Source organism: Orycteropus afer, unplaced genomic scaffold (genome assembly GCF_000298275.1).
Source record: "Orycteropus afer afer isolate SDZICR_OR568_19922 unplaced genomic scaffold, OryAfe1.0 scaffold00024, whole genome shotgun sequence".
Classification (NCBI taxonomy): Eukaryota; Metazoa; Chordata; class Mammalia; order Tubulidentata; family Orycteropodidae; genus Orycteropus; species Orycteropus afer.
Genome location: NW_006921611.1, coordinates 15524582 through 15540464, shown reverse-complemented (window position 1 = coordinate 15540464; position 15883 = coordinate 15524582). Strand labels below are relative to the sequence as shown.

At 41.1% G+C, this 15883-nt stretch overlaps 1 protein-coding gene across 1 annotated transcript in view; it reads right to left on the bottom strand.

Moving 5' to 3' along the window:
- The window catches only part of CSGALNACT1 (chondroitin sulfate N-acetylgalactosaminyltransferase 1), a 141241-nt gene that overhangs the window by 28618 nt on the left and 96740 nt on the right, over nucleotides 1-15883 (bottom strand). The window contains exons 4-5 of the mRNA XM_007935043.2: nucleotides 1705-1883; nucleotides 463-557 (exon numbers count right to left, since the gene is read on the bottom strand). Coding sequence (XP_007933234.1) covers nucleotides 463-557; nucleotides 1705-1883 — 274 coding nt within the window. The remainder of the gene's footprint in view (nucleotides 1-462; nucleotides 558-1704; nucleotides 1884-15883) is intronic.

Genomic DNA, 15883 nt, shown 5'->3' with positions numbered 1-15883 from the left:
GTCCCTCTCGGTAGGGTAACAAGGGAACGTGTTCAGTGCAGATCAGTGAGTAAGCACAAGCCCGCCTTGTTTCAGTGCCTATGCTTAAACGTTATGCAAAGGCCATAACGTCAGTGAAACAAAAACTATGGAGGAATTCAACCCACAGATTCCCACTTGCTTTTACTCATGGTCAAGTGCCCCTTGTAATGAAAGGTGGCTAGGTTTCAAACTGGTTCCTTATGGTTCAAGCCCCTGCTGATAATTTGCATTTCCACCCCAGATACACTGAATCATAACCTATAGTGTCACAAGATCTCCAGGTGATTCTTACAGATCTTATAGAGTTTATTAAACTGTAGATTCTGATTCAGTATCTCTGGAGTGGAGATGCAAATTATCAGCAGGGGGTTGCACTGGAATGAATCGGTTTGAAGCCCTGGCACAGAGCCACCCATAGGCATCTGCAGGGTAATTACTCACCAGCTGCTGCTCCAAGGGAGGGATTGAATCGTGATGGCCGTAGATTATGCCGGGATTGTACTGACTGAAAAGGACTGGATAAAATACCTTTTTGCCTGAAAATCAGAAAACAAACATTCACTTAAAGCTACAGATGAAATTATTGGGTTTGTTCATTTTCATTCCACCCTAGGAAACATCCCAGGTGTTTGCACTCACTTTTCTTTTTCCCTTCACTCAACTCAAACAGATCCTCCTCCCCAAAATAATCTTAAACTCCCCTAATTTCTGCATCAGGTAGGCCAGATAGACATTCAAATATTCCTGCCTCAAAGACCTCCTTGCACAAAAGAGATATTGAGAATGTTAAAAGTCAGTGGCTTTGCTATGGGTGTCAGCCCAATGGGATCAAATGCAAACTACAAAGTCCCGCTGCCCCAGCTGTGTCTGAATTAACTTTTTAGTTGCTGAGTCCTGGGGTAATCTAGAAGATTGCTGGAAAGGGACCAGTGTCTGGGCAGCAGGAATCACCACAGGGAGCCTGAGGCAGTAGCTCTTTACCCATTTATAAAAAAGAATTTGGATATTTGAACAACTGACATGGCCATGCCACTAGTTATCAGGTGAATGTGAGCCCTGCCTCTGAGTCAACCACTGAAAATAATTTTCATATTTTGGGTTATTTTTTCACAAAGCCCTTCCTCCCCTGGTAACTGCTCATAGTTGCCTTTTTCTTTCTCTCACTCTCTAGATTAAAAAAAAAAAAAAAAACTAAACTAAACTCACTGTTATTGAGTCAATTGTGACTCACAGGGACCCCTCCTTGGGTTTCTGAGGTGGTATCACTATGGAAGCAGGTTGCCCAAACTTCCTTCCGAGGAGTAGCTGTTGGGTTTGAGCTGTCAGCTTTCTGGTTAGCAGTCAAATGCCTTAGGCACTGAGTGTATGTCTCCCCACCAACCACCCAACACCACATGCTTCCTATTCCCTCTTGTTCATGAAAGCAGGTCTCCCAGTTGAAAATGGAAATGGGGTTATAAACAGGAACTTAGAACTAAGAGTCCCAGAACTGTGGTGGCTGAGAGGTTCACAATGTGGCACCAAAGTAGAAATCAAACCAGATGACTTTCCTTTCCTCTGTCATTGAGGTAAAATAGGTAGGACTTGAGCATAGACCATGAAGAGAAGGGTGAATGAGTAGAAGAGAGTTAATACCACCTTGAGGGAGAGAGAGGAAGAGAAAGGCCACCCCACAGATCATACCTGGCTGAGTATTCAGCCTACACGTATTGAGGAATTCGGTGGTGAAGTAGATGTCGACATCACAAAAGAAGAGGAGGACATTGCTGCCCTTCCAAAAGCGGGCACCGACATCGAGTCCCTTTCCCCGAGAGAATTCTCCATTCAGTTGGATGAAGGTAAAGTTCCTGAAGTTGGCAGCTCTACAAAGAAAGAGCAAACACAGTCACCCATGTGCCTATCCTGCCCAGACTGACAGAAATCCTCTGGAAATACATGACCAGGGACCATCCCCATCTTGCCACTCTTCTGAGGGTTCTGGGACTACCCAAGCAGTTACAGAATGACCCAGACTCACTGCAAACTCTTTGGAATAAAAGTATCCAGACCACCTAGTAAAATTTTGTTGTTATTGTTAGTTGCCATTGAGTCTATTCTGCCCCATGGTGACACGATGTGTGCAGAGTAAAACTACTCCATAGCGTTTTCAAGGCCTTTTGGAAACAGACCACCAAGGTGCCCCTGGGTGGGTTTGAACCACCAACTTTTCAGCTGACAGCTGAGCGCTTAACTGTTTGTGCCACCTAAGGACTCCAGTGAAGTTTTAACACCAATTTATTTCTCATTTCTCTGGTAATTTTCCCACACTGAAAACCATACTGACATCACTGAGAATGAAGATTGAAGATTCTTTTCCATTGAGAAAACTTGAACTAATGAAGATGAGGTCAACACAACCCAGGAAAATATTCATGCTTCCTGAACCACTCAAGTGAACTCAGTGAGCCAAGAAAATAAAATCACGTTGGAGCAGTGCCACCTAGCACTGTCTCATCTTTATTCAAATCCAGAAGTCTGGCAAAATGTTCATGATAGATAAATATCCCCAAACAGATTTAAATCTGGATTCCTTCCTCACTCTCAGATAAAGCAGCATAGCATGGTAGGAAAAATAATAGACTTGGAGTCAGGAGACTAGAACTTTTCAAATCTGGCTCTTCTCTAGCTTAACTCTGTGATCTAGGCAAGCCATTCAACTTCCTGAGCCACAGTTGCCTCATCTGTGAAATGGGAATGACAGCACCTTCTTTATTTCAAAGAGTTATTAATTAGGTAATGATGTCGAGTATTAAGCACTATGTCAGCATCAGGTATTACAGTTGTTAGCACAAGCAAGAATTACCAGGCCCATGCTAGTGAAGCTGAGATGTTTCTTCAGTTTAATATTCTTTCCCTTGAGTAGCAGAACCTTCTAAAATGGGGCATATCTTAAGTAAAACTTACTCAGTAGCTAGTGAGACAGGGATACTGTCTTCTACCAGATAAAACCAGAGAACCACTAAAGATGTTTCCTGCTCCTACTTTTTGCTTATTCACAGGCCTTCCATTTGGCAAATCTCCCTGTTCCTACTGGCACCACCCCCTTTTCATAATTACTTCCTTTCTTCCCATACTGCTCAGCTCTCTCCCTCCTCCCTGGGCCTATCCCTAGTCCTCAACTTCTCAATTATCTTGATATATTCAAAACAAGTACAGAACCCATTTCCAGTTTTTAAAGATTATATTCCAAGTAACTATCTTGGGTAAAGGTCAACACAAATATAGTCATGACAACCTTTCAAGGTGCTAAATTTTACTTGTGTCTGGTGATTTAATCAGTGGAACTAGTTCTACTACCCCTCCCTTGACTTAACATCTTTAAAATCTGAGAGTAAGCTTGGTTTTTCATCTTGGGAATCTCTCAGCTCAACCTTGTCTGAATTCCATGCCAGACAGGCTTTTCAGATTCAGATCAAGGTAAAGCCATCATGATAGAAAGAGCTGGTCTATGAGTCAGTGAAGGCCTGAATCCCAGGTTTAGAGCCATGTCTGGCACTCAGTAAGTACTCAACAGATGTTGGTGGATAAAAGAACAATCACTGAACAATTCTAATCCAAACTCTGTCTCTAATTTATTTGGGTAAGTCCCTTCATCTCTCTGGTCTCAGTTCCTCATTACAACATCAAGTGGTTACAGAGCTTAAATGTTCCTTTACACTCGAAAATTCAGTTATTCTGTAATTCTGCATTCAGTTTGGCTCTGCTCTACATTTGGAAAGATTCTCTTCCTCATTCAGAATTTCATCTTGAATCTTTTCTCTGGGTAGGCAGCTGCAGTTCATATTTTCTGTGAATGGCCTTGAATGCATGCTCTAAAGCCTTTTCAGTAGTAGGTCTAGTCTAGGTAAGGAAGGTGCTACCACTCTGTCTCCAAAACATTCAGGTGGTATGAGCACCTAGCAGTCATCTTAATATGTCCTAGAGGTGTCTATAGCCCCAGCTCAACCCAACTGGTCAGTTTTTAAGGGAATTTTACTTTTGGGAGTCTCTAGCCAAGACTGTCTTGATTTCTGCAGCTTTGTCTAACAGCCAGTAGCAGATCTCTTTCTTCATGTGTTTCAAAGTTCATACCCACCCTTTGCAACCCTGTTAGACTGCTGGGGCATCTGTTTGCTAACTTGCAGAGGAGGGATGACTGACGTTCCCAAAGCCCAATGAATGAGGAAGGCCTTACTCAGGTCCCTCCTCCAAGAGCTTTTCCAGGATCTATGAGAGATTTCAAATAAAAAATACTTCATATCTGAACAACAGCAAGCAACCTTCTCCAAGGGAAGAGGAATGTTGTCCCTTACTACACTGTGTTAAAACCATGGTAAAGTGCGTCTGAGCCAAGGTGTGGTCTTTTCAATGGCCTCATATACTTGCGAAAGTTGGACAATGGAAAAGGAAGACAAAAGAATTGATGTGTTTGAACTGTGGTGTTGGTGAAGAATACTGAACATTGAGGCAAGGGGTGGAGGTAAGTGGAAGCCCCAGTGCTGTGCCCCAAGGGGTCAATGCAAACACTGCACCAGCAGCTTCTGCTTCTCCGTTCCTCCTCGTGCCCACACAGTCTTGTCCTGGCCCAGCTCTGCCTGGCCTCCTCATCTAATCTAATCAACACTGGCCAGAGGCAACATGCTTCTTTATTTTTGGCCTGGCAGTCTGCATACATTTTAGCTTCTCTCTGAAACCCTAACAACTCCCCAGACCTGATTAGGGAACTGGAATGAGTACACAGGAGGCAGGGTAGTGACAGAGTCATTGCTAGCCTAGGAAGCACCATTGCTCAGTCACAGACACTAGGGAAGGCCTGGGTGCAAATGCTGTCATTCATCTGGGTTTCCCAGTATAGCTGCCAGGCAATTGTTGTCAGCTTTGAGTCTGTCTGCAGATGGATGGATAATGGGACTATTCTTTCCCCTATTTAATCCAACTGTTTCTTTTAATTAATTAGAAATCTGGGATAGCCTGTCATTCTCCCCCTCTTACCATCAGAAAGACCTCTAATAATTAACAAGAGTACTCTGCTAAGAAAGAGGGTTGAGTAGGAAACACTAGGAAAAGAACAGAGACAATCTTATTCCCTCTCTCCCAGAACAGAGAGGTTAATGCTTTGCCAAACCTTCTGAGTCTGGAAGTGGGATGCCTTCCCTATCTCAGCATAACCCCAAACTTATCAGCACCAGCCACATAGGCTCCCAAGATATAATATGCAACAGGATGAGAAGAAACTTACTTCAGCAAGATAATCAGGCCCTTTCCTCCTCAACATACCCCATACCTTCACTCAGAAATGCTTCTTATTGGACAGGAGAGTTGATCAATAGCTCAGAGTGCCCCTATTCAAAGGATATTAAAAAGTGTCAAAGCCATGCAAAAACAATGACACATCTCAACTCAAACCACTGATGGCTATGGTCTGGTGGTTATTATGGGTTTGGGACTGTGCACAACACAGCCACAAGACAACAACCTCAAAACACAGAGAGTGAAAATGGTCAGACAGGAAACCTATTTTATCTTCCTGTCTCCTCCATGTACAGTGACCAGCCTGGAGTAGATCCCAATGAAAAAACCAGTCACTAAGATGTGGACATTGTGGGGCCTACTGTTTCTGCTCAGTGTTCCCTCCATAGAATACACTTTCTCCACCCATTCCTGTGACAATCCCACTCATTCTTCAAGGCTCATCTCAAATGTTACTGCTTCTGTCATATCTCACTGCAAACTGAGAGCCCAGGCATTTTATTCAGTCCTGCCTCCTTGTTTCACCGTGCCTTCTTAGGCCATTTCTTCCGTAGACATGTACGTGATTATCTACCAGCCTCGAAGCCTTCAATGACAGGGAATTTTTTTTTTTTTTGTGGCTATCTTCAGAGATTATCCAGCACTGTGCGAGTAAGTGGGTACAGGACATGATCAATCAATAATGGACGAATCAAGGGGTGCATAAATGAAAAACACTCTAGTATATTTCAGATCTATCACTGATTATGGGTGCTGCCCAGAGCCACTTTAACCTTCTTGAGAAAGCTGCATAGAAGGAAGAGAGAAGCCCCTACCCTTAGTACAGCCCCACCTCCCACATCAGAGGGAGGCTTTAATCAGCAGATTCTGAAGGTCAGGCACCAACTCAAGCTTCTAAGATGACAAATATGTAAACAACAGAGAAGAGAGCTGAGGAAAATAAAAAGATTCCATTTAGATTGAAATACTTAATTGATCCGTATAAAAGAACATAGAATTTAGAACCATGCCTAAAGTAAGACGACAGTAAAGAACAGGCATTTATAATGGTAGAAAAAGGGTACCATATTCTAGATTATGTAGTTTCCTATTATGAATCTGAATATGTGACTCTAAAAGACATGATTTACTCATAAATATTTCTTTCTCTTGTGTTATTGATTGATGAAACCCTTTAATTCTCCATCCAATTTTATGAAATAAATCTGATGTATGGGGACTCCTCCAGTTACAAACAGTAACTTTTACAGTGGTTATAATGACCTGCAAAAGGTCACTGTTTCTACTGGAAATTTAATTTCAGTAATTGACTTGCATTTCCCAGAACTGTTGGATTAAAGATGATAAAATATCTTGTGGTCTAATATGATTTATTCTAATATAAACTTCTTCTCACAAGTGCAAGGAGATTCTTTAACATGACACTTCCTGTAACAGCCCTTTATTTTCTAATAAAATAAAACTTAGAAACATGGTATCTAGTATATAATTTTAAACCACAGAGCTCTAAATACCGAAGTCACTTAAATGTTCTATGAATGAAGAAATTTGAATATAGTGAAGAACTTAAAACTAAGTATATTCTCAGCCAGATTTCCAGAGAAGGCAATTGAAACAATTAATTAGAATTTTCTGGGGTCTGAGCTGATTGATACAAATCTGCTTATATAACTCTGGTTTTGAACATTTCTTTGGAGTCTCATTTTTGGCTTTCCATTGGGTCTAAAATTTAGTGTGAAAATGAGGCAGTGCCCATTGAGAAGAGCAAGTTTACAAGCTTTGAGCTTCAGAGTTATTGCAAAGCAGGCCTCAGCTAATTAGAATTCATCTTCCACACTCATGCTTAGACCACCTTTTCTTTCTCACTGTATGCATATTATTTTGTTTTCCTTTAAATGTCAGTTTTGGCAGCCACCGAACAAAGTTGTCGATGCACTGAAAAATAATGAGACACAAAGGTCTGGCGTCAGGCCTCTCTCATGGGGTTTTTGTTGAAAAATAGATGGTAGGAACAACCTGAACATCACCAAGCTCTTGCATGTCTTTGTTATAAGGGCAGTGTGAAAGATGTTGAAGGTGACAAATGAGAACATGAAGCTTCCTTCCCAACCAGTGACTAGCTCCCCGCCAACCACCACTTGTAGGACAACAATCCCCAAAAATCTTGACAGTGGCCTCCAGGTGGTCACACTCCAAGAGGACAGAGTCCTTCCTCACTCTCTCTTGGATCACTTTAGGTGGTCTTGAGTCTCAGCAAAGTCAAAAATGTTCAAGTCTTAACTCATGCACGTGGCTCTGTAGTTTGCAGGTATAATTCCCAGCTCCTTCTTGATCTCCACCCAGGCATGCTTGCTCTTCCCCACACACTGCTCTTACATGTGCTAGCATTTGGGTCTCTTTACACATGGATGAAGGAGTTCTGGTGGTGACTGCTAACCAAAAAGCCAGTGGTTTGAACCCACCAGCCACTCTACAGAAGAAAGATGAGGGAGTCTGCTTCAGTAAAGCTTTATAGCCTTGGAAACCCAATGGGGTCTCTATGAATCAGAATTGATTCTATGGCAGTAAGTGAGTTACACATGGCCCAGCATGAGCTTCCCTAGCACAGTACTTGGCACATAGTGGATTATTGATTATACAACTCTTCTTTTTGTCTTGAATAAACTACTCTACAGCGGTTTATTCAACTCAGTTCACAAAGTAAAAGTACATCTAGCTTTGTGCTAGGCACTGCAGAGGACACAGGACTATAATGTACTGTTTGATCTGGGAGAATATATGCTTAAAACAAGACATAACGTACATGCATTTTTTTTTTCTTTTCAGTGTGTCCTTCTTTCCTATTCATTCCTGCCCACTGACATACATGTATTTTTGTTGTTGTTGGGGTTGGTTGTTTATTATTACTCTGTATTTTTAATAAAAGTAAATTAGTATGAATTTTTCAGGACCATGCAACAACCCCTAAGACCTGAAGTAACCAAAAGTTCAGGGCAAAAATAATTGATTTAGAGGGCAATGACTTCATTCTCTCTGAAGAGAGACTGATACACACCATTATTTGGTACTTGCCTTTTCTGTTTTAGGGTGAGGATGAGTAGATCCACAATGTTTAAAAGAAAGATCAAAGAAGCAATCATTTATCCTCAAAATAACATTTTTTTTGGACATATTGGATTAAAAAATAAAATCTTTAATATATGGCCCCCCACACACCCTGTACATGCTAGATCATAAAACAGAAAACCAAATAATTGCGTATGGGTTGTGAATAATGTAATTAATGTGATTGCTCAGATGGCTGTACACCAAAATCTACGCCCTTTTAATTGAGCAAAATCCTTTGAAAGAACCCACTGAGCAATTAGTAAAGATGTCATAGATTTAGCTGTCAAGAGAGCCAGAGTAAACTCTCCAAAAGCACATTCAACTCTTCTTCTTTTTTTTATTTTCAATTTCAATATGTGTGTGTGTGTGTATGTAGTGGAATTTCTGCTGATATGGTAACTCTATTTTTAACTTTTTGAGGAACTGCCAAACTGTTTTCCAAAGGGGCTGCACTATATTTTACAGTATCATCAGCAATGTATGAAGTTTCCAATTTTTCCATAACCTTGGTAACACTTGTGATCTTCTGTCTTTTGGATTTTAGCCATCTTAGTGGGTGTGAACTGGTATCTCAATATTGTTTTGATTTGCACTTCCCTAGCGAGCCCTGGTCAATCTACTTCCCTAGTGATACTGCTTCAGAAACCCAAGGAGCGGTCGCTATGAGTTGGGTCTGACTCAATGGCACGTAACAACAACAACAGTGAGCCCTGGTGTTACACTGTTAAAACATTTGGCTGCTAACCAAAAGACAGGCGATGTGAACCCATCAATTTCTCTGCAAGAGAAAGATGTGATAGTCTGGTTTCATAAAGATTTACAGCCTTGGAAACCCTATGGGGGCAGTTCTACTCTGTCCTAAAGAGTCACTATAGGGTTACTATGAGTTGGAATAGACTCTATGGCTGTGGGTTTTTTGGTTAATTACTAATAACATTGACCATACTTTCATGTGCTTATTGGCTGTTTGCAGTCTGTCTTTGGAGAAAATGTTTTAAAAATATTTTGCCCATTTTTTAAAATTGGTTTGTCTTCCACTATTGAGTCATAAGAGTCTTTTATATAATCTAGTCCAAATTAAAACCAACTTAATCTCAATAGTATGCACAAACTTTGTTTCTATGTAGTTCCATTCTCTCTCCTCTCCTTTGTTCTGTTACATCATACAAGTTACATCTTTATAAATTGTGTCTGTCCACAAAGATTTATAAATATTAGTTTATGCATTTATCTTTTAAATAAGATAGAAAAAAATCATAAAGAAAAAAATACATTTGTACTGCCTTTTCTATTTACCTATGTAGTTAACTTTACCATTGCTTTTTATTTGTTCATGTGGAGTTACTGTCTAGTGTCCTTTCATTTCAGACTAAAAGACTCTTGCCACTGTTTCTTGTAGGGCATACTGGCTAGCAATAAAGTCCTCAGTTTTTTGTTTTTTTTAATTTGGGAATGTCTTAATTTAGCCTTCATTTTTGAAGGATAGCTTTGCTAGCAGCACTTTATATCTGTCATCCTACTGCTTTCAGGCCTTCTTGGTTTCTGATAAGAAATCATCCGTTTATCTTATCGAAGATCCCTTGTGTGTGATGAGGTGCTTCTCTCTAGCTGCTTTCAAGGTTTTTTTTTTTGTCTTTCTGCTTTGTGATATGTATAGGTGTGGGTCTTGTGTTCATTTTTCTTCATTCTTTTTAAATTTCTGTTTCTCAAACTTGATAAGCTGACCAATCTTTAAGTATACTGATTCTTTCTTCAACAGATGTCTACTTAACACATGGGCATGGCCTGTTCAATTCTGCTAATAATCGCTTCTAGGGAAATTTTCATCATACTTTTAAATTCCAGAATTTTGATTTCTCTTAATATTTCCTATCTCTTTCACTATTTGATGAGACATGACATTCATATTTTCCTTTAATTATTTAAACATCATTTCCTCTAGTTTTTTGACCATTCTTAAAATGGTTGGTTTTGCCTATTAAGTCCAATGCCTAGCTTCCTCAGGAACAATTTCTAATGATTTCCTTGATTCCTGTGTATAGCCATGCCTTATTATGTCTTTATTTTTTGGTTAAAAACTGGAGATTTAAAATAATGTATGTGGTAACTTAGATCATCAGAATATCGCCTCTCCTCAGGATTTGTTATTGTTGTAGTTTGTTTAGGAACTTTTTGGAATGAGTTCTGAAAATCTTTATTCTTTGTTATCGGCGGCCACTGAAGTTCCTGCCCAGTTAGCTTAATGGTCAGCTAATAAATGGACAGAGATTTTCTTAAATGCCTGGGACCAACAAGACTCCTAGTCTTTGACAAAGGACTCTGTATGTGTGTTGGGATATGCCTTCAACATTCAGCCAGACAGCCGAAAACTCTGCCTTAGCCTTAACTTCCTGCTTGCGTAGAGCTTCAAGGTAGCTAGATGTTAGAACTTAGAGGCTTCTCTGGTGTTTTCTTAGCATGTGCACATCCTATACATCTCCATAACCTTCGAGATTCCCAGAAATGTTTTGGATATCATTCTTGGTAAAGTAGAGAGTCAGCAAAAAAGAGGAAGACCCTCAGTAAGCTGGAATTGACACAGTGCCTGCAATGATGGGTTCAATCACATTGAGAGGATTGTGAGGATGGTGCAGGACGAGGCAGTGTTCTATTGTACACAGGGTCACTATGAGTTGGAGCTGATTTAATGGCACCTAACAACAACAACATGGGTATCTCATTACCCAGTATTATCTTTTCAGTTTTTTGGGTTGTCTTTTGTTTGCCCCAAATTTTATCCACACCTTCAGGCAGCTGCAGAATTAACATCTGCCTGTAATTGTTTTCAACAAACAGTTCCAGTGAAATGGCTTTGCACATGGCAAGCTCTGAATTAAGTCAAATAATGATGACCTTGAAAGCAGGATATTCCAGAGAACCACTAGTCAGGTTAGATGACACTTTGAAGGGCCTCCAACCCCATTCTGCCTCTCTGGTGGCTTCCATGCTTGCTGGCCATTGGATTTCAAGTTACAGCTGATCTAGAGATGGGAAATGGGAATAGGGCAAATTGAAACACCCCAAAGTTCATTGTTCTTACAGAAATTCAGCCATTTCTCTAGAATTAATGCTCTCCAGATTGCTTTAAGCCTTTCATTAGTTTCCAGAGTTCTGAATAAGTTGACTAACAACTTCTGCCAATTTTCTTGTTGCTTTTATGGAGAAGAAAATTTTTGGTGCACTGTGGTAGTTAAATTCGTAGTCAACTTGGCTGGGCCTTGGTTGAGTAGCTGGGCAGCTGGTGGTAGTTATTCCCCATGATGAGACTGGCAATCAACTCCATAGTGGGATCTACAACAAGCAGCTGAGTAGCTGCCTTTGGGATGTGTTCTGCTTCCTGTATATAAGGAGAAGCCTTGGGGTTAGTTTCTAGCTTATGGCACATGTGGATGCTACATGTAGCCATGTCATTGTTCAGCAGCCTGCCATGCTCTGCCCATTTGGGACTTTCACTGGACTTGAATTAATGGCCTGCCATGTGGTTTGGTAACATTGGGACTGTGCCATTTTATTCATTAACCTTAGGCTTTTTAGCCTCAGTAGCCAGTAGCTGCCTGAGTGATGCCTATAGCTTCACTGGTCTGGAAGCTGGAGGCAGAGCTGAAGCCCAGGGTCAAGGAGCTTTCACACAGGCACTTGGAACTTGGAGTTCTAGCCTCCTGAATTGTAAGAGAATAAACTCCTATTTGTTCAAGCCATCTCATTTGTGGTATATTCCTGTCTGAGCATTACCAGATCACCAGAATAGAATATGGTACCAGGAGTGGGGTGCTGCTCTGACAGATACCTAAAATGTGGAAACAGATGTGGAATGCATCCTTGCCTCAAGACCCTGGCAGAGAGACCCCAGCATACAGCATAAAAGACAGCAGGAACAGAGCCAAGAGACTGGCATGAGAGACAGCAGAAGCAGAGCCCAGAGATCAGCATGAGAGACAGTAGTAGCAGAGCCCAGAGACTGGCATTAAACAGCAACTGGCTTACCAGCCCATGGAGGAGAAAGCCAGGTGCCGTTGGATAGGCGGCTTCCTGGCTGAGTGAGTTGCCTTCAGGCATTAATTGGTGAAGAGACCAGCATGAGATGGAGCAGTAGGTTGGCCAGCCCATGGAGCAAGAAAGCTGAGTGTCCTTTGGGCAGGAAGATTCCTGGTGGAGTGGATTGCCCTCAGGCATTAACTGGCAGAAGTGGAGAGACCAAGGAAATAGGAAGCAGAGTTGCCTCAGCCTCAAAGGGTAGGACCAAGGCTTCTGGAGGTGGAACCACCATAGCCCCCTAGGTTCAAAGAGTTAGACCTTCACCAACTTGGTTCTGGAGTGTAGGGCTGCTTGTTCATGTGAGCCAGTGGGATGGAGCCATAGCTGCAGCCCAAGAGGGAGGGGGCAGGGCTATCATGCCCAAGAGATAGAGAAATGGGGCCCATCAGGCTAAGGGGGTGAGATTGCCACTCAGGAACTAGGGGACTAGAGCCACCCAGTGAAGGAGATCTGTACAGTTGCCATCCATTTAAGATCTGTACAGGTGCCAAGTTGACAAGGGGTGGAATTGTGGTAGTTAAATTTGTATATTAACTTGGCTGGGCCTGGTTGAGTGACTGGGCAGCTGGTGGTAGTTATTCCCCATGATGAGACTGGTAATCAACTCCATGGTGCAAGCTACCACAAGCAGCTGAGTAGCTGCCTTTGGGATGTGTTCTCCTTCCTGAATACAAGGAGAAGCCTTGGGGATAGTCTCTAGCTTATGGCATGCTTGAACCCTGCATGTAGCTGTGTCTTTCATTGTTCAGCAGCCTGCCATGCTCTGCTGACCTTGGGCCTTTCAATGGACTTGAATTAATGGCCTGCTGTGTAGTTTGGTAACATGGGGATTGTGCCATTTTATTTGTCAACCTTGGGCTTGTTAGCCTCAGCAGCCAATAGTTGCCTGAGTGAAGAGATGCCTCTAGCTTCAATGAGCTGGGAGCAAGAGGCAGAGCTGAAGTCCAGGGTTGCAGGGCTTTTACACAGCTCCGAGAGCCTGGCACTTTGAACTCGGACTTCTAGCCTCCAAATTGTAAGAATAAACTCCTGTTTGTTCAAGCCATCCCGTCTGTGGTACATTCTTGTCAGAGTAGCACTAGGTAACCAGAACATGGATCTTACACCATTATTTTCACTGATGTCACCCTTTCTCTTTCTTTTAACTATTGCATTTTATTCCAATGTAGGAACTTAATATTTTTTTTTCATATTTTATAACTTTTTACTTGGAAAAATTTTAAGCCTGCAGAATAGTTGTAAGAATGGTACAATTAACACTCACATACCCTCCACCTAGATTCATTAACTGTTAACATTTTGCTCCTCTGGCTTCCTTTCTCGCCTCTAAACCATTTGAGAGTTAGTTGCAGACATTGTGACATTTCTCTCTCAAAATCTTCAACGTCTATCTCCCAATAGCCAGGGTACTCTCCTTTAAAACCATAATATAATAATCACACTAGGGTATTTAACATAACATGTCATAACATGATTATCTTTTCTCTAGGCCATATTCAAATCTTCCAAAGAACAATTTAAAATGCCTCAAAATTCAGGCACATCTTCATAAAGACCTGGTACATGAAGCAGAATCATGCTTAGCCCCTTTTCTGGCAAATGCCAGATGAGATGGCCACAGGCCTGACATGCTGCTCTTAGTCTGTGTGATGTTATTCTCCTGCTGCTGCTTCTAGGGTTCCAACACTCCTTATTTGCCTTGGGAGGGAGTTTCTATATAGCTTATTTCATTTTCAGATTCTTATCTAAAAGCTCCTAGCTCAAGAAAAAAAAAAAAAAAAAAGAGAAACATTTCTTAAATTTCAGAAAACAATGAAATAAAACCAAATGTATCCTTCAATTTTTGTTCTGGGATGTCCTGATAAAATCTTCCTGAGAGTTCTTGTCAAACAAATCCCTTCAAAAAAGGCATGAAACATTGACACACATTACAGGAAAACACAAACACAAAAACTCCCCTCTGACTATTACAAACTTTTAGTGGCAGGGCAGTGTCCCACTTCCAGCACTTCAATCTTAGAGATAGTATCTGTGAAAGATGCCTTTGCATCCTCATGACTGATCAAAGATAGAGTGGCAATGTAGTGAACATCAACTCATACCTCTTCTACAAGTTACAGTTTTTTAAAATTTCCCAGTATATAACTCCAAACAAATACCTACCCTGACCAGTGTTTCTCAAAGCCATGGACCACCCACACCAGCATCACTGGGGGAACTTGCTCTAGTGCTATTTCCCAAGCTTCATCTTCTGGGACTAGGCCCCCGGAATACGCATTTTTAACTGATGTGCACTATAATATCTATAGCAGTAGCTTTTGAGTATTTTGACCACAACCCATACAATGGATAATATTAACATCATGACCTAGTACATACATACACACAGACACACACAGACACATGCAGAAATACACAGAAACACAGACATACACAGAGACACACATAGACACAGACAGATGCAGACACACATAGAAAGTTTCATGAAATATGTGTTCTTACTACTTATGTACTCTGATATTTTTCTATAATATTTCAAATTTTTTATAAACACTAGACATGACCCACTAAAGCGATTTTACAACCTACTAGTGAATCACAAACTGCAGTCTGCAAAACACTGATTTACAGCAATCAACTGAAATTTAATGGTTAACTGAGTAAGCATAAACCTAGAAGATAGAGCACAGCAGTCATTAAACTAGACTTTTTTTTTTTTTTTTTACATGTTCTTAAAATATATGCATTTAACTGAATTTAGAACAGCTGAATCACAATACCAGACTTTGTCCCACCTGCTTTGGTCATGTTGTCAGAGGGGACTATTCCCTGGAGAAGGATATCATGCTTGGTAAAGTAGAGGGTCAGTGAAAAAGGGGAAAACCATAAACAAGATGGATTGATACAGTGGTTGCAATAATAGCCTCAAATATAGCAAGGATTATGAGGACAGCGCACGACTGGGCAGCATTTTGTTCTGTTGTACACAGGGTTGCTATGAGTCGGAGTTGACTCGACATCACCTAACAACAATGATCACAATACTGATCTCCAAATATAATCAACTTATAAATACAATAAGATTTCAGATCTAATCACCTTAAACTAATAGGTATAGCTCTTGGAAAGGGCACATTAGGATGAAATTTTGATATGGTGTTAAATTCTAGAACTTAATAGATAAGGTTCAGATCCTGGCTCCCCCGTGGTCCAAGGATGACACCCTAAATAATAACCTCTCTAAACTGCAGTTTCCTCAGCTATAAATGAGAATAACAGCAGCACCTATAAGGTTGCTGTAGATATTTGTTGTTGTTGTTGTGTGTCGTCGAGTTGGACCCGACTCATAGCGACCCCTCCTTGGGTTTCCGAGGCAGTATCACTATGGAAGTAGATTGCCCCATCTTCCTTC